Raw genomic sequence first — 24,729 nt, 5'->3', positions numbered from 1 at the left:
GACGTAACGAGCCTCGACTGTGTTACCAATACCAACATGGCTCTACTCATTCTCCAATTTGTACGAAAAAGGTTGATGCAAGTGGCACCACAATAAGCCACTGGAAAATGTTTTATTTACAAGAGATGCGACTGGTGTACACACAGCAAGCAGAGCACATTGATTTGTCATTACTTATCAATAAGAGTACCCCTGACCAGTTTTTTCTTCACATCTTGATCGCCTTGAGAAACCTGCAATAGAAAAAAAATGGAGGGTCAGATTAAGGTGCGAACAGCTAGGTCATAAAGTGCACCAAAACGCTGCACCGCTGAGGGGACGCAACGGCGCAACCACCTTTCTCCCTGGCCAACATCCACAGCCAATGAAAAGCTTATTAGGGACTCCATGTTGCAAGCATTCTTCTCGTCTGGTTCTATTAATTTTAGAGGTGATAGGATAATGAGATTTCTTATTTGCATGTAAATATAACCATAGAAATTACCATCAAATATGGAAACAAATAATGAATATTTTTGCATTTCTATACAAAGCGAAATATAAAGCTTGCAAGGAGCTTGATGGCTAAAAGATCATATTTACAATATTTGGTGCAAGCATGTAAGACCGTTTACAACAGAGTGCCCATTCAAGTGGTCATGATCAATCAAAATGGGGAAAAAAATTGAAAATTAAAAGAATTGTAAGAACTTAGATACTTAGGTTAAGCATGCAGAACCACAATCTGGGAAACAAGTATTCAAATATCATTGAATATGATATTCAATGATTGTTGAAATGTTTTTGATATTTGCACATCCCCGAATATTATTGTTGCAAAAACTGGTACGTTGTGTAGTATGGCAACAAGGGGAGCCATGTTAAGACACTCTGACCAGTAAGCTTTCTGTTGCACTAAAAAAAGCAGGTACCATAAAAATTGGTTGTAAGTCTCTCTAAAATAATTTAGCTGAAAGCGCACTGTGCCCAAAGATAGTACTTTAGTCAGTGCAGGCAACGAGAAAGGAACCCAAAATTGTGCAAATCACCAAAGTTCTCGGGGACCTCCCTCGTCCTTACTGCTGCAGAGCACCACCCTCTTTGGCATGCTTCGAAAGCTCAGAAGCTTTGCCTTTCTGTCTCTACCCTTCTCGCATACAATGGCTGCACAGGAAAACAGGGGTAGGAGGAGAATACATAACAATAAAGGCAGGAGAAAATTCGCTATGTGCGTATCCCCGATCGGTTGTTGCTACAGGGCCTGCTTTGAAAACATCGCCAATCCGCTGTTTCTTCATCAGAAACTTCGTGACTGTAAACGGTGATGGACTAACACTGGTTTTGGAAAGTTATACAGTAAAACCTCGGTGATACGAATCTCGCGGGGTTACCAAAAATATTCGTATCATCCGAAATTCGTATCACCAGAAAACATGGAAAATTAGTATGCAACAAAAGGAAGTTGACATACGTTTTGATTCAGTGTTTCTCAGGGCCACAGAGACGTCAACGATCATACTTGTACTCGTAAATATACGGTGCATGCGCGCGTGTGTAATTATTGAACCAGATATGTTGTGCCCCGTGACCGCTAGTAGCCCCTTCCTAATCTTACTACGCTTTTCTGCATGACACCAGAGTACTGCGGCGAAAGTGACTTGAGGCGCACTTTGCACACGATCGATAGAGGCCAAGCTCCTTCGCCCAGACCGTCCGCTTTGTCTCTTGGGGTCTTCGTCCACCTTTAATGGGACTTCATGACGGCCCCGCAGCCTAAGTTTCAGTTTGTTTCATAGAACGTCTGATTGCGGGGACATGGCCTGCATCGACGCGGCAGGCACGTGTTAACACAGTACAAAGACGCTGCTGCCTCGGGCACAGGAGCATGCGTCAACGCGTCGGGAAAAAAAAGCGCGACGTCAACGTCATCTGTAATCTAAACGCGAAGGCGCCTAAAGGCCTCCAAGATTCGCGCGCACTATCTCGGAGGCAACGACGCACCGTCGATGGTCGCGCAGCGCGCATGCCCGTGCCAGCGCGTGACTGCCGCGTCTTCGGCGACAGCGTGGGCAGCACCTGTTCGTACCTGTGCGCTAGCGTACGTTCGTATCAAACGTCGCGGGGTGCAAATCAGTTCGCAACAACCGTACTCCAATACATTGCAGGCTAATGGGCCTTGGCCAGGACCACAGAAAAATTTGTATCACCCCGAAATTCATACGAGTCGTGATCGTATCACCGAGGTTTTACTGTATATGCAACTTTTATCTGATCACACGGTGATAGAGAGGAGATGCTGATTGCAAGGCTCATACGAGCTGGTGGTTGCTTTGGACTGATGAAGTTGAACACATTTTGCAGTCCTGTAACATGTAAGCAATGCAAGGCTGTATCTCATCGAGTCATGCACTACGTGGGACAACGCAAAGGTTGCATGTGTGAGAGTGCGGACGATGCATGGCGGCACTTGTTCCCCCCAACCCTCTGTGCAGCCGCAGGTTCTTGCTGACTATTCCTCGTTTCAAGAAGTGGTGCATCTAATGCCACCATTAAATAAATGATGCGGAATAATGCTCGAGAGTATACTCATTAGCCTATAGTGGAAGATGTGTGCCTACTGCATTATGGCAAAACGGCACAAAGCAAGGTGCCATTGTTCTGCGTAGTGGCCGCCTCGCAAAGACAATGAACACGTGGCATCGCCACTGCGACAATATGATGCTACAGTAGTTTTGGGGTGCAGTCATTATTCGGGAAGGGGAAAAAAAACCTAATTTCGGTGACAAAGTTCAGGGGTGTCACTGCAATCATTAAGCGAGTAAATATCGTAAAACTACAAGTTCCTCATAAGCGAGGAGAGCTTCCATTATGGCACTAGTATAAAAGTACACAAGTTTCACTAAAGGCCAGGCGAGCAAATGTGCCACAGCCCCATATACAAAAATGACAGTGGTGCTTACACTGTGAGACTTGGAAACGCACTGACTGCACAGTGCAACCACACTGTAATCTAAGAAAGGTTGCAAGGGCAGCACTGCTGTGAAATGAATCCTCACATACTGCAGATTATGCATTGCAATTTACATTTGGTGACTGCACGTGCAGATGTTTAACAAAACTTTCATGCTGCGGCTACTCCTTCAGGTGGAATTGGCCAAAGCAATCCACTGTCCTTGATGCACTACTCAATGTGCAGAGACGCATACCGTATATTGCCGATTATAAGTCGACCCCCCAACTTGCAAACCCCTTCTAGGGGGAAAAAAAGTTGACTCCGAACACAGCCTCATGCTGTGGCCATAGCTCACCAATAAGTTTTTCGAAAGAGGGAGTGATGCAAAGAAACATTTATTTGCCCGTGAAACATCGCTTACGACTCGTCGTCGCTTGAGAAAAGGACGCAGTCACGGTCATTGGCATTGTGTGAGCCACTGCTGCTGCTCGCCGTCGGAACGGGTGCCGGTGGTACTGAGATGCCGCACGTGGAAAACGCCATGCACACCATGTCGGTTGGCAGTCCATACCAGGCATCGTTGACCCGAAAGGAACGGCGTGTAGCAGCGCACGCGAAGATCTTGCTCCTTTGTTTTCTCCATTCCCTCACGCACTTTTCCGACACATCAAACTTGCGCCCTGCTTCAACGTTGCTTTCCGACTCTGTGTAGAGGATCGCTTGCCTCTTGAAAGCAGCACTGTACTGTTGCCGGCGTAGCGGTGGCATCTTGGCGTCCGTTTGGCAGCGTCGCAAATCGCGCACACCGCTGCTCACAAGCGAAGCGAAATGCAGAAATGGCGAACAGGCGTGAGTGCAAAAAGACGCGAACACGCTTGTGGGCGCATGTGACTGATCATGTGGTTTAGTTCCCCGCGAAGTGTTGCCAGCCCACACGGTGCTGCCAGCTTTTCAGTGGAACGCCGATGGTTTGTCAACGAATCGTTTCCATGGTATGAAAACAAAACTGCAGGGCGCATCGCAATATAAATTCCTCTTTATTCATAGAGCATCGTTCGCCCTCTGTCAAAGGTTTGAAATGCTGCTTTCAAGACCGTGTTTTCCAAGCAGTTCACGTTAATGCCGCATTATGGTGATTTTTAACGCGCCCCGTAGTTTCGCCTCGCGTGGTTTCGCTATAGTTTCGCGATCGTCGCGGCAGATCACAAAAATGTCCGGCTCCAGAAGCGGCGCGCGTGCGTTGGGAGATAGATGTTGCCGCGACTCTGTTGCCTCTGATGTTATCGATGCATCGAATAGCAGGAAATCTGAGGACGACGACCTTTCATCGGACCCCACAGATAAGTCGACTTGACGATTCCGCGTATAGGTCGACTCCGATTATAGGTCGACCCCCGAACTTTGGAAGGTCACTTTATGAAAAAAACGTCGACTTATAATCGGCAATATACGGTGATAACTCACCTGTTCAATCAACTTGCGCTTATTCATGCCTTTGCGTTCCAGCTGCTTCTCGATGATCCGGGCATTGTTGGCATAGGAGTCTGCTACTTCTCTCTGCATCAGATGAGTGACAAAGAGCGATGAGTTATCAAAATGCCCAATAGAATTTCACAGCACCCGTCTGAAGGTATAACTCAGGGTTACAACCTCAGGCTTACCCAACAATATAGACAAGAGTGTTTCTCACCAAGAATACAGTAAACCCTCATTAGAGCAAAGTGGACAAGAAGACAAGAATGTTCTATGTAAGCAACAATGCCTGGACACTTCTACCTTAGTGACAGCTATGCCTCATTACTGCAGTGATAAAACGGTCAGCTTAACCTGCTGCAAGTTGCCGCCGGGTGCAAACAGCCACTTCTAATTTGCACCGGTGTCACATGGTGCACCATCAATTGTGATAGGCCTAATTAAACAAAATTGTGGAAAGGAGCCAACTGCGACCGAGCAGTTCAACCTGGATTAGCCTCGATCCCGACTGAAAGTGCACTGTGTGGCCCCCATATTATTCAAGCTTTGTGCAAGTCTGTAGCACCGCCACTGCATCCAATACTGTTGCGAAGCAGTTGCAGGCACAACTATGTCCCTGCCATTGTCGTTATATAACGAGGTTTTCATCGGAATGGCTCAATGCTGCATCTATGATCCCAGCTGTGTAAGTGAGCAAGACATCATCTTTGGTGTCTGCTAAGATGATTTTTTGCAACACCTGACGATGGTGCCAAAGCTGGAGAGGCACAAGTCTCAATATTGTGTGCCCACACTTATGCACTAGAGCAATAGCTACCATGGTTGAACAGGCCTGAAATCTTGATACCGAGTACTTATGGGCTTAGACTAGAGCAATGACTATGGTGCATGCACACAATCGTGCTTAGGTCAGGACAACCAGAGTCAAGGCTCATCGTACTAAGCACGTTTAGGTCTGGCAGTCACATTCCGCCAATTTCCCACAGGGTGGGTGCCCTCTAAATGTACATCGTCCTGCCGAGCACCAGGCCAGAAGCACGCTTGTATTTATTTTACCATTAGGTGCAGCAAAAGCAAGAGTTGGGCTAGTTGGTTTGCGTTCGTATTGAAACATCGCAAAAGACATAGGACACAGAAAGACTTGACAAGCGCTCGTGTTGTCAAGTCTTTCTGTGTCCTATGTCTTTTGCGCTGTTTCAATATGAATTCTCAATCTCCCACGGCAGCGGCGGGTGCTCAACTATTTCACCAAGGCTGAGGTGGGTTAAGATGCACCCAGAGGCCTTCACAGATCCTTACGGGTCTGCCTTTCAAGATGAGTACCCACAAACAACTGAGCGCCAGGTCAGTATACACTCTACCCTTTAAGAAAAGCCAGTAGGTTTCCAGTCAGCACTGGGAATCTAACCCGGTATAGCCAGCATTGGAAGTGGCTTCGAGTAATCAGATCAGGTCTAAGATGCATGCATCTGGGTCAGGACCGTGTCGAATATTTAAGACTTTCTGCTCCATCAGCATGTCCGAAATGGCAATAATTGAAGACAGCAACACTGCTGCGCCTTTCATTTCGCAGGTTCAAACCAGCGCTTCCGTGAGTGAAACCGTTTGCAGCTTTAGCAAAGTTCAAAAGTCAACTTTGCTGCAATGCAAAGGTGTTACAGGATGAACAGGGGTGCAACAGCCGAAATAGGATTTGGAGCAATTTTTGGAGCAGCAGAATGTTTTTTTTTTGGAGCACGAATATCCAAATTTGGAGCAGGTTATGGGAAAAAAACTCAATTTTTCAGCAACAAATCCCAAATTTGGAGCAGTGTAACCAAGAAGGCTTACTTTTAGAAAAGAAAACAAAAATATGTACAAACCATTCAACACCAGTTAACTCGTGCACAAGTGCACGTGAGCACCACTATTTAAAAAAGAAAAAGCAGTGTGTTGAACCACACCACAGTGCAGACAATAATAAAGTCCATATTAGCATGACGAAGTCCATATTAACAAATGCTAATGTGAACCTGCCAACATTGCAACCTCAAAATTTGGGCGATTTGTAAAGCAGAAGCGAAGGGGGTGGCAAAAAAAGAAAAATGGCACACATTTTTGTTTATTGTTCCTCAGAGCCGCAGAGACGTCATACACAGCTCTGAATGATTGCCAGCAATTTTTTTAGACATCAGCGATCATACTTGTACTCACAACTACACGGTGCGTGCGCATGAGTTATTAAAGAACGAAATGTGCTGTGTCCCGCAACAGTTAATACGTACTAAGATTTAGAAATCTTAGTATGCTTTTCCGCAAGGCACCAGTGTATTGCGGTGAAAGTGGCTTGAAAAATACGTGCTGCACGTGACAGAAGGCCAGGAGATTTTAGAACCGCCGCCTTTTTTTTATTTTCTTTTGTGGTGTACTAGTTTGCGTCATTTATCAGGTTTATGGGAATATCTGCATGATCGGGAGATTTGCTCGAAAATTCGGGAGACTCCTGGGCACATCAGGAGGGTCAGCAGGCAGGCAAAGGGTCAATCTTTCTATCGAATACACCAGCGACATGTTGTTAACATTTTTCACGTGGAGCTTCTGCTTTGCTTTTCGAACGTGCACGTAAAAGAGCATTGCAACCAGCAGAAAAAGAAACTTTTCGGGTGTCCAACACAACGCACGCCTGCACCTTTTCTGAGCGTCTTGACTGGATTGGATAATGATGTCCTAACTGATGATGGCTAACGCGGCCTCTATTTCATGCTAAAATGAGCGCAAGTGAGAAAATTTTGAGGCTGGTCGGGCATTTTGACGCAGCATGGTGGAACAATAAGGAATTGCATCAAACTGGCACAGCTGTTGCACCTCTGGATGAAGCATACTGAAATCTGAAGGGGCCCCCGTCCTGGCACAGTGTGGCAAAGCGGGTGATGGGTTTAGAGATAAGCATTGGAAGAGGCATGATGGTGACAAACGCACCAATACCATTCAATCGCTGAGAACCCTATTACAATAAGCGCCGTCAGCCAACTGCTCAGTAGTGCATGTGGCCTAGTGCAGTTGTAAACGCTCTGCACGCTTTAAATAGGTGACAACCCGAACGCGCTACACAGCCATTCACTATTGGTTCGGTGTGCAACACCGCTAAGTGCGCTGCACAGCTTTCAGGAATGATAGCCACTCGCAATCACCATGCCTATGTGTGGACAGGAACGGAGTGGGCACGACGAACACTCATGGCAAACTCATGTGTATGGTACAACAAGCGCCCCTGGCAGTGACGGCATGAGCTTAGTAGGTGACGGACTGCACACAACTAGGAAAGACCTGCTCCTCAAAGCAGCAAATGCTTTGTTTCAATGAGGCAGCAGAGATTTTCGTACAGTAGCACATCGTTTACGCGCACAAGCATCTGGGAAATCTGGACCAGTCACCCACTCTCCCACTAAAGCCTTTGTGTTCCACGTCGCTTGTATTGTCGGTGATTGTTGCAAGATGTAAATTTTCATTTGGTGGTTGGAACGTAGTTAAGAGGAGTTCCCGGCAGGTACTGAACATACTGTATTCACGAGAGCCTGTGCAAACACCGAAATGCCTGGCAAGTATATCGACAGGCCTTTAGAGCTATTTTAGACGTGGCTGTGGCGACCTGACCGCTTACGCAAGGTAAGGAAGTATGAATTTGTTTTTTCGAACTGCCCGATATTTTGGACGATTTTGCAGTCCCTAGGGAGTTAAAAAAAATGGGATGTTGACTGCATTCATTGCTAATTACCATTTGCTTTGACTTCACTTCAAACCAAAAAGTTGATATTTGCACAAGGCTAGTTAAATTCCTAACCATAGCTATGGAAAGCCACAGGTGCATCTTGTTAACATAGTCCACAACTATGTGGCAAGACAATGTGAGTCTGACAGGATATGTGCCAACATAAAGGTATGTCACACATCACAGGGTGTGCTTTATAGAGCTGCTGCTGTCTTCTCTCAACAACATGTACACCTACCGCTTCGATCTCCTCTTCTTCCTCGTCGATGGTCGAGACAGTGACGGAACTGAACTTGCCCATGTTCTTGGTGTGCTTGGTCACCATGATCTGCAAGAAAGGCCCACACATGGCAATCGTAAGTCTGTATGCAGCATAAGACACAGTGGCTGCTATCTGTTCTACACACAATAACAGTTGAACGGCATAGCGGGGAGGAAAACAACTCATGCATGATGGATGGTGAATCTTTACAGCCTTCCTACTACTGGCATTACAATGGCACAGCCAGTGTGAGAGACCAACACATACATGCTTAAGAATATGAATGGGTGAAATGAAGTAAATTTGAGGAATAAGCCTGACAAGGAAGGATGGATGTTTAAATGACAACAACCGAGAAATGACCGGGGCTGGAGATGTTAAGCTTGAACCTCAAAAAGAGTCAGAGAGCTTCAGCAGCCAAGGACTAGATGAAGCCATAAATGACTGCAAGCTTAACCAAGTCACAATTCACCTCAATTACATCTCTATTAGAATCAATTATAAGAAAACGAGCAGTTACCTAAGAAAGCCACGGCAAAAAGAATGATGTGGTACCTCAGAGCAGACTGCGAGGGTGCTCTATTACCACGCTAGCCCAGTTACCGAAATGCACATTCCAGTGCCCCCACACTGCTAGCAGTGACCTCAGGAGTTGAGCGCACCTTCTTGGGTTCCACGGCCGCTTGCAGAAGCACGCCAGCCTTGAGGGGTCCCTCTCCCGCCCGATACACGGCACCCTTGACCACAAAGGTCACATTGCTTGAAGGGTCGTGCTGGTAGAAGAGCAGCAGGTCACATCTGTGCAAGGCACATGGGAAAAGTGTGATCTCCTACAAATATTCAACCACGCAAGGCATATTGTCCCGTGGATGTGACGGTGAAGAAGGTGGCAGTCAGACTGTTAATGACGAAACACTTTACTGGGTGAACTTGTGCCCAGGAAATAAAAAGTGACAGTACAAGCAATACGCATTGTACACTGATAGTGGCAATCATAGTCGTGCACTGCTTGTCTGTGAAATGCATCAGCTTTTATACATCCCTTATTGAACCTTCCAGCGTTATTGCTGGTGCTCCCATTAGCTCCATAATAAGCTAGGTTATTTGTGTCCTCCATGTAATCTTAACAGATTGACCTGCATAAGAATGGAAATTTGAGCTAGTTGGTATGCATTCATCTTTGGTTGATGCAGCGCACACGGGATGAGGACGAAGAATTAAGAAGCACAGGATAGGCACTGACTCGCAACTAAATTTTATTAGGAAACACATGCACACACACACACACGCACGCACGCACGCACGCGCACACACACACACACACACACACACACACACACACGATATACAGTCGGGTTGGAAAAAACGCGAACATTCGGCATCTACATTCCTCTGCTGTTTCGCATTTATATTTCCAAGCGCTTGCAGCCTGGATGGTGATAAAAAGCCACTAGAGTCATCCATGATACAACCAAGAACCATCTAGCATCTTTTTATTGCCACCAAGGTCCGAGCATTATGAAAACACCCTGCCACGCTGTTCGCGTTTCTTTCCACCACCCCCCCCTGTACATCATAGCTAAAAGCCCCAAGATAGGAAAAACAGATAAATTCTGACGTCATATTTTGCAAGCGCTACTTAAATACTTCAATTCTGCATCACTGAGCGAAACTGACGGCAGGCTGACACACTTATCACCTTTCCTTCGAATATGGAAGGCCTCAATGACTTCTCTTGCTATTTGTTGTTTGCGGTGTGACGGTATCATTGTGTCGCTAAAGAAGAGTGCGCGACCACGTTCCTGACAATGTGCGGCGAAGGAATTTAGTTGCGAGTCAGCGCCTGCCCTGTGCTTCTTAATTCTTCGTCCTTATCCTGTGTGCGCTGCATTAACCAAAGATCATCTGACCTGTTTGGTAGTAGTTAACATATGCTGTTCTGACCAGATTATTTTGCTCAAGCCAAGCAAAACTGTAAGTCCACTGACTTTAAACTGCAGCAGTGAATTGTTGTATAGCAAAAGTGAGCTAAACTGAAAAAGATAATAATAATTGTGGAGCATTAACAATGCACAATCTTTCTATGAAACCCAGATGCACAGCATGTTTTTAGGCTGACATATTGAATGCCTACCAAACTTACATACCAGAGTCATATCCAAAGACGACAAAATGGTGAGGCATTCACTGTGCACAAAATGTGCAACTAATGGGGCTCTGCAATATAATATCTTTTCTTGGTCTACTATATTATCCATCTACTATAATAATATCTTGGTCTACATAAATGACACTGTCAATGTGGTTAGCACCCCAGTACAAATTCGTCTATTTGTTGACGATTGAGTTTTTTTTAGAGACGTAACCTGCAATAGTGACCAATGTGACCACAATACTAACTTAGGCACTGTTTTAAATTGGTGTGAAGAATAGGGAACACTTCTTAATGCAACTGAATGTGTCTACCCCCCCATAACGCGTAAAATTGTCCCCTTAGACTACACTTACAATTTAGCTGAAGCACCTTTACTGAATGCAGTTGCCTATAAATATTTAGATCTAACATAATGAGTAATTTATCCTGGAGCTTGCCCATAAATAACATCTGCTCTGCCACTTTCCAGAAATTATGCCTTCTTCGTCACAAGCTCAAGACTGTCCTGCATAGTGTTGAACTTCGCTCCTAGTTTTCCTTAATTAGGCCAAAACTTGAGCACGCTTCCATAGTTTGGGATCCTCACACAAGGACGAATGTTAAAAACCTAGACAAATATTCAAAGAAAAGCAGAACGACTTATTTACAGTAAATTTATGCCTGCCGACTCCCCACTGTATTACTACCCGCAAATGGCATGAAATTATTACAAATTCGAAGAAAAAAAAGTTGACTAGAGTTTCTTTCAGACATAACTAATCATAGGCTAGCCTTAGACACTGCAGCATATTTATCATCCTTGATAGGCCGACCCACTCGCCACCACTACCCTTATTCTCTAACACCAATTTTCGCAAGGACTGACCCCTTTCCGTGCCGTTTTTTTTCCCACAAACAATCGCTGACTGGAATAAATTAATTGGCACATTTCCCCAGCCTGCGTGACCTGCATACCATTTGTGTAAATACTGTTGTTATTTCATGGCTCCCTTAGAGTTGTATTATAGCCAAGTTGTTCAATTTTTCTTATTCTTTCTACCTTACGACCAAAGAAAGTGTGTGAAAAGCATGTTTCAACCTTGTTACATTCTGTTCTATTGTGTAAATAATCGTGTGTATCTTGCTCACCCTGCTTGGACTTCTTGTCCGCAGTAGTTGATAAATAAATAAATAAAATAACTATGCTGGCTGAAGTCATTTTCTTGAGATTAAAATAAAAAGAAAGAAAAAGCCTTCGATGAAGTTTATCACAGTACTTCTTAGTAAACTAAAGCATATCCACAGAACTGGAACTTTTCACTAGCTGTATCAATGAACGAGTACAAGTACTCACTACGAACAAGAATACATCACCACCCAAGAATGGGTGCACTAAAATCCCTCAGGGATATGTCCCTGGGCCACTATTATGTTCCTTTTATATCAACAACTTACCATCATTTTTAACTTCACGTACAGTTCTCATGTGTGCCGACAACACTTGCATTAGTGGCAACACCGACAACATTTCTGATTCAGAAACTAAGGCAAGTGAACAATTGAAGAAAGCCTACAAACAGTTTTTAATGATCAAACTTATAATTAACGTTAAAAAGACTGAAATGTTGTATTTCAGTTGCATAACATCTTACCTCCTACATCATAAGAGTTACTAATAAATTATATCTCATTGGATCAAGTTAGTTCATTTTAGTATCTCGAATTCTGATCTGATATCAACCTACACTGGCATGAGCAAATCAGTGCAGTTTGCACAAAGCTTGCATTGGCACGCTATGCACTCACACGCATGCCATCATATTGATACTAAAATTCTGCAAATGTTATATTTTGCATGCATCCATAGTTTTCTCACACATTGTAATGAACCATGGTGCGGAACTAGCAAACCTAATCTAAAACCAATCTGCCAACTTAGAGAAGTGAACATTGGGAATAATTACATATTCACGATACAATGAACCTATTCTGGCTTTGTTTAGTATGGAATGGCCAAGAAATGTTGCTGGACTAGTCGTTGCTGGACTAGATTCATAATTCATATGGCGTAGCGCAACGCGACAGGGAGAGAAAAGAAGGACACATACACAGCGCTAACTTTCAACTAAGTGTTCCATTTGTGATCACACAGGCTATTTATACAGCAACAATAGATCAATAATAAAATCGGGGCAACAACATGTAAACGTACAGTACAGAACATGCACGTGCCATCACTAATCACACAACAGCTTGCACCTGCCAACATCAAAACGATGACTCGAGAAACTTTTCTAACTTTCAACTAAGTGTTCCATTTGTGATCACACAGGCTATTTATACAGCAACAATAGATCAATAATAAAATCGGGGCAACAACATGTAAACGTACAGTACAGAACATGCACGTGCCATCACTAATCACACAACAGCTTGCACCTGCCAACATCAAAACGATGACTCGAGAAACTTTTCTCTATCCAACAAAGCTAAAGATTGCACACTCACACATTTTTCTTTCATCTTATCTATTTCATAGGCTTCAATTACTTCGCGTGTAGTTCTGCCTCGGGCCCTACTAAGAATGGGGGTATTTTCAACACCGGGACGCAACCACACCTCTGGCAGTGAATGCCCAAATGACCTGACACAGCTTTTTTGACATTGTACAGGTGTTCCCTAAGTCTTTGGTTTACGCACCTGCCAGTTTGGCCTTTGTAGTTGTTAACATATAACTTTGTAGTTAATTAACATGCGTTCACATGTCAAAGAGATTTAATACACAATGCCTCTACTAAAATTAACATATTTTTTCCGGTGCTTGATGACACAATTGCGATTTAAAGGGATGTGCAAAAAGGTTAATGCAGAAAGGAGCGAGGAGCACTAGTGTGTGTATACGTGTATATATATATATATATATATATATATATATATATTTCAATTTTTGTCACAATATCTGTTTGTTCTTTTTTTTGTTTTCTCCCCCTACAGTTGGCATGTCAATTATTTTTGATATGATGTTAGCAAGTATACCCATACAGGTTACGCATTGTTCAATTAGTATATGCTGTGCATTGCAATAGCAGCGCCACATCGTCACTTTTTATCGCCATCGAGCCTGATCCAGATCGAATTTTACGATGGTGATTGGCTTCTTTACACAAGCCAAAAAAGGGAGCCAATCACTGTTCAGAAATTTGACCCTGATCAGGCTTGATCGAGGTCAGCAGTGTCCCATGTGACACTGGTATTAAATTGAACTTGTAATTTACTTTATAATTACTAAAGGTATTGACCTTTAGTAACTATGTCCCCAATTTCAACCAAGATATATAAACTTCCATATGTCACTTGCAAATTAATAAAAATTACAAGGCTAAATCAGTGCCCACTGGCCCCCCACTGCACACACCTATGACACTTGCTGTCCAGTCAAACGTATTATGCTGTCCTTTGTGAACATGCCATGCAAACAGTTCTCGCCAGTCATTGAGCACACCTTGCTAAGAGTGAAATCAAATAAAATCAAGGCTTCAACGGCCACCCGTCTGCTAAGAGTGCTACACAACTCTGGAGGATTAAAAAAAGTATGTTTCGCCACAGGGGTGAAGCAATGAATGCGACAGCAACAAATCGGAATGACATACAACGTAACACTAGCAGCTCACTCTTTTAGGAAACGCAGCTGCTGCAGCAAGCCAAGTGACCTTCGTGCTGCCTATGGCTTCAAAGCAAACTTTGCGATAAGAGCCCAGCACGTACAAAGCTATGAGCCATCTGATGATGTCTTCTAAAGGTACGGGGCACACGACGCAGGCAATCATGCCCAATCGGTCAAAGTACATTTACTGCCGGAGGCATGCAGCCCACCCTTCGGCTCTTACCTCCAATGCCTTTCGTTCAACGAAAGATGGCCAGTACGTTTCCTCTCTGCTTGAGCAATTGTAGGCAAGCCTCACAAGTTTTCACTTGCACATAGAACATATGATGCACAGGGCAATGTTATCTATTTAGACTTTAGACGGACCATCACGGTGACGGTGACGGCAAAAATGTGCCTGGAGTGTTCATAAAATTGCAATAAAGGAAAAATTAAGATAAATTCACACACTTTTATGAATACCAATGCATTGCCACATTGTGCACAATGGACATAAGAATGCGCTCCAAGAGAAAGGACTTTCTAACTATGAGCCAGCAAAATGCAACAGAAGGCAGCTACAATTTTACAGGCAACATATTATCGAGATAATGAGATGAAAGCTGCACAGCTTACTGTTTGCAGCCTGCCCTACCAGACGCAATTTTACAACCGTCAAGCATTTCTGCAAACGCAATACTGACCATTACATGTACCTAAGAAGGGCTATAAGCAGCAAATTATCTTAAAAAGGGTTCTCTTTCTTGTGAAGTACACTTACTTTCTGCATTTCTTCCGGTGCTGCCTCTCAATTCCTTCAGGCCTGTAAAGAAGTAAAGAAAAAGTTTTATTTATTTTTTTTCAATACAGTTGAGTGGCAAATAAACGTTTAATTCCTCACTTTAAATAATAAATAAAAGACAAAAAGCATGTGCCACTTACGAAACAAAACAGAGACAAACAAAATATGAGGGATGATGGGAATGTGACAGGAAGATATATTTCTTTTTTGACCTCTTGAGAGTTCAGCAATGCAGGCAGTTTGGGCACGTTGGTATTCCATCTTGAAAAAACTAAGAGCGCACGGAAAACACGGACGACAAAAAGGCACACATGTGCACACACGTAGGCACTACTTCCAAACAATCTTATTCTCGCGATCCACTGCTACTTATAGCACACAATCAGCCCAGTTTGGCGCATCGATATGGGCTGATTGTGTGCTATAAGTAGCAGTGGACCGCAAGAATAAATTTTGTTGGAAGTAGCACCTACGTGTGTGCATTTGTGTGCCTTGTCCGTGTTTTCCGTGCGCTCTTAGTTTTTTCAAAACTCTTGAGAGTGTTCCATTTTTTTTTAACAGAATTAATAGCCTCGGCATTCAGCCTCAAGAGAAATTTTCTGAACAATAGAGACTATTTCCTTATGAAAACAATGCATCGGAGCTTTACCACTCTGTTTGTGGTCCCAGCAGGCCCGTAGCCAGAAATTTTTTTCGGGGGGGGGGGGGGGGGGTCCACTTGCTGAAAGCCTTCACTATTTGAGAAAAACGCCTATTTTCTTTATTTATTTTCGATAAAACACCATGTGTCATCAAAATTTCGGGGGGGGGGGGGGGGAGGGCTGGGCCCCCCTGGCTACGGGCCTGGGTCCCAGTAGCCAATCTGAGCACAATTAGAGCACAAAATTCCGTTTGTGTAAAGAAGACACTCCTCTTGGCTTCTACTTAAAAAAAGAAACAGGTTTCATTATGGACAACTGCTGATAGGTATCTCTGTTTGCTGTGTCACTTTCTCTAGAGGGCAGCCTCACAGAGCAACAGCGACTTCACCATCAAGAATATATGCAGTGATTCCAGTCCAATTTTGCAATATAAGGCCTCTTCCACGATCATGAAAAAGTCATTTTGACGTGATCACTGTTTATGTTTTGGATACTACTTCAACATTTAGAATGCCCCAGTTTCTCAGGTAACAGTTTCCAAGTACACATTCTTGGTGACTCAATTTTTGAACTTTATACCAATCTGTATTAGTCAGTAAGTCAATGAACTTTATTAAAAAATTGTCCTGACGAGCCTATTCCCCTTGAGAAGGAGCGCACCTATGGGGGGCAGGAAGGGTGAGCCCGTCCACCAAATTGCTGGCCCTCTAGACAGCCCAGATCTGGACCTCCCAGTCCGAGCTGGTCATTGCCGTCCTCCAGGCGTCCTCTGTGCCGAGAGGCTCGCCACTGCGCAGCGCTGTGTGAGGTAATGTGCATCATCTATTGTCGCAATGACAGCAGTGTGGCTTTATGCTGTCAATAAATTTACTGTAAACTAAAGGCAACAGGTAAGTACCCATTTGCAGGATTCTTAGAGTGATTAGCTGAGCCCTCAAGAGTTGAGGGTGCGGGAAGCTACGCCTGGCCAATTGGTAATCTTTACAGATTTCATTAAAGCTGAGGAGCGGATGAAGCTGCTGGATGCCTTCTCCCAAATTAGAGGCTGATTGCCCATCACGGTAGGACAGTTCGCGTGCGCAGGCATGGGCAAGCTTATTGGCATTGAGGGTAACCGAGTGGGCATCCTTGCCGATGTGGGCAGGAAAGCAGGTGATGTTGCCGTCAATTTCTGCACAGTATGGACAGTTGGTAAGAATATGGGCCAGCTTGCTCACAGAATGACCTCATCATGAACGCTCGTGCAGCAGTCCGAGAGTGAGTGAAAATTCGCATGCGCATAGGAATCGCCATGGCCAGTGCTACAGCTATAGCAGCCTGCTCTACCCTGGCCAGCGTGGTATCTCGAAGAGACACTGCGTGAGGAGTTTGCAGTCAACATCAGCGACCGCAACCATGAAATTGGCTGTGCAAGGGTACTGTGCTGCATCAATGAATGCCACAAGGTCAGGGGTGTCAGCCGTGGAACTGAGGTGCAACCTAGCCTTAGCAGCACGGCGGCCTACGTTGTACAGAAGGTGACTGTTGTTAGGAATTTGTGAGACCGTAATCTGCTCCCTCAATTTGGTGGGGAATTGTATCTTTTTGTCTGTTACCAAAGTGGGCTTGCAGCCCAGAAACTCCAGGATGCGCCTCCCAGCTTTGGAAGAGAACGTCTTGCAGCTTATGCCGATTGTTGCGCTTCTGCAATCTCACTAAAGGTACTACCAGCATTTGCCTCAACAAGCACTTCTTGTTTGGTGTGTAGGTTCCTTAGTAAATTGCTTATAAAATGTTCAGGAATGCCCATTTTCCTAAGACAAAAATTGGAGGTACAAAAGTAACCAAATTATAATGTGCGTACATGCATGACACTACATTTGTTGCAGCAGGAAGCATACAAGACTTAAAAAATTGTCCTCCTGAAAGTAAAAGAAGAAATTGAGAAGACCGGTCTTTTTCTAAATATAAAAAAGAATAAAGTTATGGCAACAGGTGAAGCTCAGAGCATTCAGATCAATAGTGTAGAATGCTTCATTTTCTCATGAACTGGAACAGGCACTGACGGTAGCTCTAGAAAAGAAATGCAGCGGAGAATAGTATAAAGAAGCAGGAAAATAGGTGGACTTTTTTTATGAAAGACAAAGATGTCAGCTTCAAAACTAAAATTAATCTGGCAAACACCGTGGTCTTTCCCATGGTATTTGACTCGTTCTTCTCCACGGTGTTTGGTCCACGACGACCTTTCTGCATTGATATTTTTCTTACATAAAGATTCCCACTCAGCCATCATCCCACTTCCAACAGAGAAGCGAAGTTTATTGCCTCTTGTTGCCCACCAAAATGTATGCACGTACACCATCCTCAGGGTACATGAGACAATTTCTACACAGAAGCACATCCGACTCTCAGTTTCATATTGCTGTAGAAGGAGTTTAACACACAGTGGCAGTGGTTCGAAAACTTTTTTTTTATTACTGTGCCCATAGCTATGTCAGTTGGAAGTGGCTGCTATGTAAGCAACACACACCAATGTCCATTATGGCAGACTGCCACTGGAAACTCTGTGCGGCTTGGCACATGGAGTAAGGAAAAAATCGAGCAGGGGCCCCAATGCATTGCGAAAAGTGTGGCAAAAGTGATGTCAAATCTATGGCGCAAATAAAACAGCAGATCACCCGAGGGATGCTCTTCAACCAAACTTTAAGCTTCAAAACAAACCAGCGCCACACTGTGCACTCTATATGCAGTGAAACCTTGTAAGTGTATGTTTACCTAGCTGATCGTATGTAGCCGTCCTTGCCATTGCATGCTAAAGCTGTCGAGGAGCATTTTAGTTGAACATTATGGCATAGGCAGCAGTCCAGAAAGTACCAGTACATGTCATGATCAGACATACAGTGTCTGCAGTATTGCAGTTTAAAGGACCCCTAACAGCAAAATTGAAACCTCAAGATGTTTGTGTTGTTTGATTGTCCTGTAAACGGAGGCACTTCTGACAGATTATCAGCGCTGGACGTTAGCTTAAAGATATTTTAATTTGGTTTTAAAGTATGAGTGCTCATCCGAGTTGGCAGCACCTCACGAAATCGCCAGTGGTATGACGTAGACAGAGGCCCCGTGTGACTTTCCACGAGTAAAGCAAGTATTGTCGACGTCAGAGATTTGCGGGGCACGCACAATATCACGACTGGCACCCAACGAGAACTATTGTTTGTCACCCCTCTCATTCTGTTGTCGGGCTGCTTCCACCAGAAATGCTTTTTTCTTTTTCCTTGGGGGAGAGAGGGAGGACGGGGGGGGGGGGGGCTTAACATACCAAAGCACTCGCATCGTTGCATTCTTTACCGCGAGCGGGGACCCGATTTGACAAATGCGCTTTCAACGACACCAAAGCTTGAGTGCATGTGATCTTGGGCACTGCCCCACAGTGGGGCACTAGTTTCTTATGGTATTTAGGCGGGCGTTTCGAACTGACCCAAATTATTCTCAATTAACTATGCTACCATTAATTATACGGTGTGTTAGAGCATTTATGATTCAATTTCAGGGTTACCAGACACAAAGCTGCAAATTTCAGTAAAAAAGTCTCAAACAAAACTTTCACTGTCAGGGGTCCTTTAAACTGATGTGGCAGCAATGAACGCATACTTTATTATCAGACCGGACTGTTGGGATAGTTGGCTATCCATGAACACTGAAAGAGTATAGCACTTAAAAAAACGACAAACACAGAAAAAGAAAAGCAGACAACCGACTGGCACTACTAACAGCTGTTTATCTGAGTCATACTCACAGAGTTTAAATACACATTGTCATGGTGTTGCGCATGCGCAACATCGCACTGGAAACAAAAATTAATATGATAGAAACATGCATATGTGATAGCTCCTGCAGTATATATCAGACGCTACTGAGAGCTGCCCATGTTGAAAGAAGGCCTGCAGAAATTGATATTTGGAAGCATGCAAGGATATCGAAGGATATGCTTATACACACCAGACATAATTCTTCCTGATAAGGAAGGCTTCCAAAGCAAGCCAAGATGAACAGCTCTTGCTTTTGCCTAGTATCTTGGTGCCACGGAAAATCGGCATCCAGATGTGCCCGACTAAATGCGCATACTTGTCCTCTTTCTTTTTTGCTTTTAGGGCGGGCTCCCTAAGTCGGCCATTGATGCATCTTTCGGACTGGCCGATGTACAATTTCCCGCACGACATACAACTCCAACATAGCAATGAACAAAAGGGTTTGCGTGCCTGATGCTGCATCCTCGTTTGCTTTCCTCATTTGCAGATTAGGGGCAGAAAAAACCAGAGGCACTTCATGTCTGCTTGCCACCTTCTTGGCTCAGACAATGGGAGCCAGTTTCTGCTGCAGAAATTGAGGAAGCTGAATGTTCATGATCCCTTTTGCATTAAGAATTTGAATGAGGTTTACAAGTATATCAAATCCACCCGACGTATAAGTGCCTTTTCGGTGGATATCGAAGAACTTGATTCTTCTGTTCCTCAAGACAACCTTCTAGGAGCAGTTAAGTCTTGCACTGAAAAGAATGGAGAGTGTAATTTCCAAAATTACGCAGGGGTTTCCACTGACAATTCATATCTTTGCTCGAATTTTAACTCAGCTTCACTTTTATTGTTTTTGACGAGCAACCTTACTCACAAAGGTAAGGTGTGTGTATTGGAGCATAGCGTAGCTCCTGTTTTATGCGAATTTTTTTTTTTATCAGATTCTTCCTTGCATGCTGCTTTTAATGGGGGGCCAGCTTTAACAGTGTTTAGATATGTCGATTATTTTTCAGTACTTTTAACCAGGCACAGTGATTTTTCTTCGCCTAATAATGGGTCAGACATTTTAGATGTTTTTAGTCGTTTTGGATAAGGGCTTGCTTTTACACACGAGACCCCCAACTCTAACGACTTGCAATTTTTAGGTTTAACCTGTAATTCCATGCACATCACGTATGCTGGGCATATTCTCCTCGTGCCAAGAAAGAGTTACTGCCTTTTCACTCAGCCCACTCTAAGCTCATAAAAATAGGAACTGTTGAGCAGTGCATGAAATCAGCTTTCGGAAAGTCGTGCCCTCATCGCATGCAGGACAGCTTTGATTGGCAAGTGACCCGCCTTTTGGCAGCAGGCTTCCCTTTGAAGTTCATTGTAGCAGTCACCGAGTCACCGTTGCAAAGAGTCAAACATGGAGCAGAAAGGGCTTGGGGTTTGAAGGGGAGGCCAGTGGTCATGTCATAGGTGCACACTTTGTTGCACAGTCTCAAGGAGGTGGCAAGCAGACATGAAGTGCCTCTGGCTTTTTCTGCCCCTAATAAGCTGCAAAAACACTGCCCTCGAATCTGTGTTCAAAGCAAAAGAAGATGCAGCATCAGCGACCTTATTTTGAACGTCTGTGCAAAACAAGCTCACTCATTGCCCCCCACTGCCAAGGAGATACTTCAGGTGGGTGGCCTCACCTCTTAATGTGGACCACTTCATCAGGGCTGAATGACAACTTGTGAGCATGCTTGGCACCATCGATGACCCTGGCTCCATCCCTGGGTCGCAAGGGTAGCTTCTCGATTGCACAGTCTGGAAGAACGAACCCATAATAAGCAGGCCAGAATTGGACCAAAGAGAAAGCTTACTACTGAAAGATGCAAACGGCTGCTTGTAATGCCTACAAGATACAGAAAGCAGTACAACTTGTGTACACCACAACAGATTCACTGACTCCATGGCACAACATCCTCAAGGGCTTGGCACACTGAGAAAACTATGCCACCATGACTGCACCCTACCAGAACCCTGGCTGCCGTCACGAGGGAGAGTCATGTTACCTGAGCAGAAACGTCGCATATGACATCAATGGCATGTTGCTGTCGACACTGGCAGTAGTAATGCTGGCAAAGAAGAGCAGAAATAGAGGCGGCCAGTTGGTTATACATGGTCTTAGGGTAATTGCGCTGTAACACACTTGGACGCACCGGACACATTACAACACGGAGTGCTCTGTGTTGAGGTGTGTCCAGTGCATCCAAGTATGTTACAGCGCAATTACCCAAGACCACGCTGGCAAAATAGTGAGAACAGCTAAGTGGCATGGCATACGTTACTGGTTATTGCAGTGACGAGAGCCGACCACTGACACCGGCAAAACAGCGATACTTATGCAATGCCAGGCAGAATCTTTCCCTTTCATTCAAACTTCTGCAGTAGTATGACGTCACATGTGACGTTTCTGCTCAGGTGACGGTGATTGGAAGTTCCACTGCGACGCTCTAATGGCATGGAAACATGCCACCCCGACGAACGGTGCTTGGAGCTTGCATACTTCCACAAGTGCCTAAATATATCAACTGCACCTATTACTTGTTAACATGGCATAGGTCTATAAGATGCATAACTTGCAGTAAACGCAATGGCTGCTAGCCAGTGCATCTTTGTTTGGTTCCTTTACTCTGTTTCATCTCCATGTTGCTTCTTTGTCCACATGCTAACCACACAGGAAGAGTAACAGGATGTACACACACCTCAGCGGCATCCGATAATAAATTAATTTATAGGGTCTAACATCCCGAAGCTGCACAGTACCGTACGAGGGAAACTGCAGTAGAGGTCTATTTAGCACTCTTGGTTTTTTTTCCCCAAAAAAACATGGCCAACACAAAGTTTCCGCATTCCACCCCCATAGTAAACCATGCTCCTTAACAGAACCCACACCGCCTGCAGCTGCAGTGGAACACGTCTGCTTCTAAAAAAAAAATGTTTAGACAATTCTTTTCATAATTTTAGAACTGGCCCTTTTCGCTCGTATGCTCAATAAATTCTTGCGCCATCAGACCAACATTTTTCCGATGGACTAGAAATGTAACAAAATTTTGCGCGAGTTACTTGTCGTTTTAGTGCGACTACTTAGCTCAATGTTAATGTTATGGCTGGTTGATGAATCACAATGACAAACAGGTGTGGACCGAAGCGTAAACATGAGCACTACGCAAACGCACAGAACATGGCATTCAGTGCATTTTTTCTTCACGCTTATCTAGATGATTAGTCACCACTGCATAGTAATGTGTATGCCCATGCAATGACAAAAAACCATGTCATTATAGTACAGCAAATGAAAGTACATGCTAAAAAACACACAAAAAGTAATCAATTCAAAGTTACTAAACTGAACAAACAGCACAGACAACAGGACACAAGAAGACAACAACACATGCGCTGTGTTGTCATCTTATTATGTCCCATTTATTCAGTATGTTGAAGGAGAACCAACCAGCTAAAATTGGCAGTTTTGTATCATGTAGCTAGTAAACCTTTTGATGTTTAAAGGCTCATTAAGTGATGCAAAAGTGTAAATATCCAAGACAGCCATTTCCTTGAGCAAATGGTCTTGAAACTGCATTAGAGATGGAAGACTGACCGACTGTCAAAGCTTAAGATGTTTGCTTATAGTCGTACATAAAGCGCACTCCTAAATTGCAACAGTGTACCGCGACCCTGATCTGAGCACAAGCTAACAAAAGCTTTGCAGTTTATAAGATTTCACTGGGCAATCCTTTCTTTTGACGGCCTTTCATCAGTAAACGTTTGCCAGACACTAAAGCTTTGCTCTGTCTAGCGTTCTATCCAGCCGGAATGTCTAGCACTGTGTCCGGTGCAACATCTCCACTTGCGATAAATCCACCTGCAAAGTATCCTTGCTTATGTGGGTGCTGTGGTGCACAGATAAAGAGTCAGGCTCGTGACGAGTTGACTGAGGTTAGACTCTTGCCTTGGTTGACCTTTCTTTTTGTCAATATGTGGGTGTAGTGTTTTGTCAGAGTAGAATCAGTAGGCATGCGATAACTGCTGAAGCCTGCACGGGAATCAAAATTTGTCTGAAGCTCCAATGCGTAGATGTCAGCAATGACCCTGGAACTGGCAGCTACAGCAGTCTTTTGCTGCCATCTGTGTACTGTCGATGCCACTCGTACAGGTGGCAACATGTCTTTGTAATTATTTATTCTTTGGTAAAACCAGTGATAAAGACGGTCAAGGTGTGATGCTAGCAAATAGCACCGTGAAACAGCAAGTTTTATGCAACATGACACAGGCAGGCCAGCACAATAGTTACACTATCCACTGTATTCATGAATCCACAGATTTTATCAGAATAATGCTTCAAAAAGAATGACAAAGTCCAAACAAGGTAAGAATGGAATCTCAGCCAGCTCACAGCCACAAGCCTCGGCCACGGAAGCCGGACAGGCAACGTCAGTTTGACCGACAACGCCGCGGTCGACATTCCGTCTGCAAGAACTTTAGCGGTTGTTACCGTTCAGTTTAGACAGAACGCTAAAATCATCTTCATTGCCATCTAGCTCAAAACAAACAACGTCGAGTCGAAGCACGATTCGCACATGCACAATTTCAGAGGCGATAGCAGCGGCGTCTTCCAATAGGCCAAACAGCTGCTATCAGAGTAGCAGAGCTCTGGCTGCTTCGCCCTTCAGACTTATACGTACTGTACAACTCGTTTTTCAATACTCTCGCTGAGCGACTTAAAAACGCTTCCCACAACTAGAAATCATTAAGCCGGTATATGCCTTGACCGCTCTTGATCAAAGCAGTTACATGAAAAGGCGACACAGTAAGAGTAACGGCACAGTATATGTAACACGCTCGGCGTGACAGAGGCAACAATTCCAGGCGGGGTCGCAGAGACGTACCAAGAATCATCGCCATACTACCACAGATGCAGTAATAAACATTAAGCGGCTTCTCTTCATTATACTCCTCTTGATCCTTCGTATCAGAACAAACGATGCTTCTGGAGACTACTTTTGGCATAGCAATACAGTACTGGTGGGCAACAAAAGAATAAATAAAATCAACGTATCGTTTCTTCAACGCGAAACGACGGACATCGCTCACTTGCACGCCGCCATGTTAGCAAGCATAGTGAGCATAGTCCCGCACCATGGAGGAAGGAAAAACTACATGTCCCGCACTGACATTTTGAATGGCTAGCCAGCGCCTCCTTTAGAAAAAATACAGGAGGCGCTGGGCTAGCAAAGCGAGAAGAAAAATAGAGTATTGTAGTTGACGATAACTCATTCGGCTAAATGCGC

General features: G+C 44.3%; 1 protein-coding gene across 1 annotated transcript; it reads right to left on the bottom strand.

Moving 5' to 3' along the window:
* Positions 1–98: 98 nt before the first annotated feature.
* On the bottom strand, positions 99–24,573 carry LOC119391955 (STING ER exit protein). Its single transcript, XM_037659599.2, has 7 exons — positions 24,328–24,573; positions 21,088–21,202; positions 14,974–15,015; positions 9,078–9,213; positions 8,392–8,481; positions 4,397–4,489; positions 99–233 (listed from the first exon to the last, which is right to left on the bottom strand). Exons 1-7 carry the CDS (start codon positions 24,446–24,448, stop codon positions 171–173), a joined length of 660 nt encoding a protein of 219 aa, XP_037515527.1. The 5' UTR covers positions 24,449–24,573; the 3' UTR covers positions 99–170.
* Positions 24,574–24,729: the final 156 nt, after the last annotated feature.

The sequence above is a fragment of the Rhipicephalus sanguineus genome, chromosome 1 (genome assembly GCF_013339695.2).
Source record: "Rhipicephalus sanguineus isolate Rsan-2018 chromosome 1, BIME_Rsan_1.4, whole genome shotgun sequence".
Lineage (NCBI taxonomy): Eukaryota > Metazoa > Arthropoda > Arachnida > Ixodida > Ixodidae > Rhipicephalus > Rhipicephalus sanguineus.
This window is presented reverse-complemented; position numbering and strand designations above follow the sequence as displayed.

Bases quoted from the DNA above. Each gene is read 5' to 3' on its own strand.
- LOC119391955 (XM_037659599.2), bottom strand. From the start codon at position 24,448: ATGCCAAAAGTAGTCTCCAGAAGCATCGTTTGTTCTGATACGAAGGAT. The intron at 15,016-21,087 runs GTGAGGCCACCC...ACTTCTTTACAG, and splicing joins GAAGTGGTCCACATTAAGAG to GCCTGAAGGAATTGAGAGGC. The intron at 8,482-9,077 runs GTGCGCTCAACT...CCTTTCTTGCAG, and splicing joins CGGCCGTGGAACCCAAGAAG to ATCATGGTGACCAAGCACAC.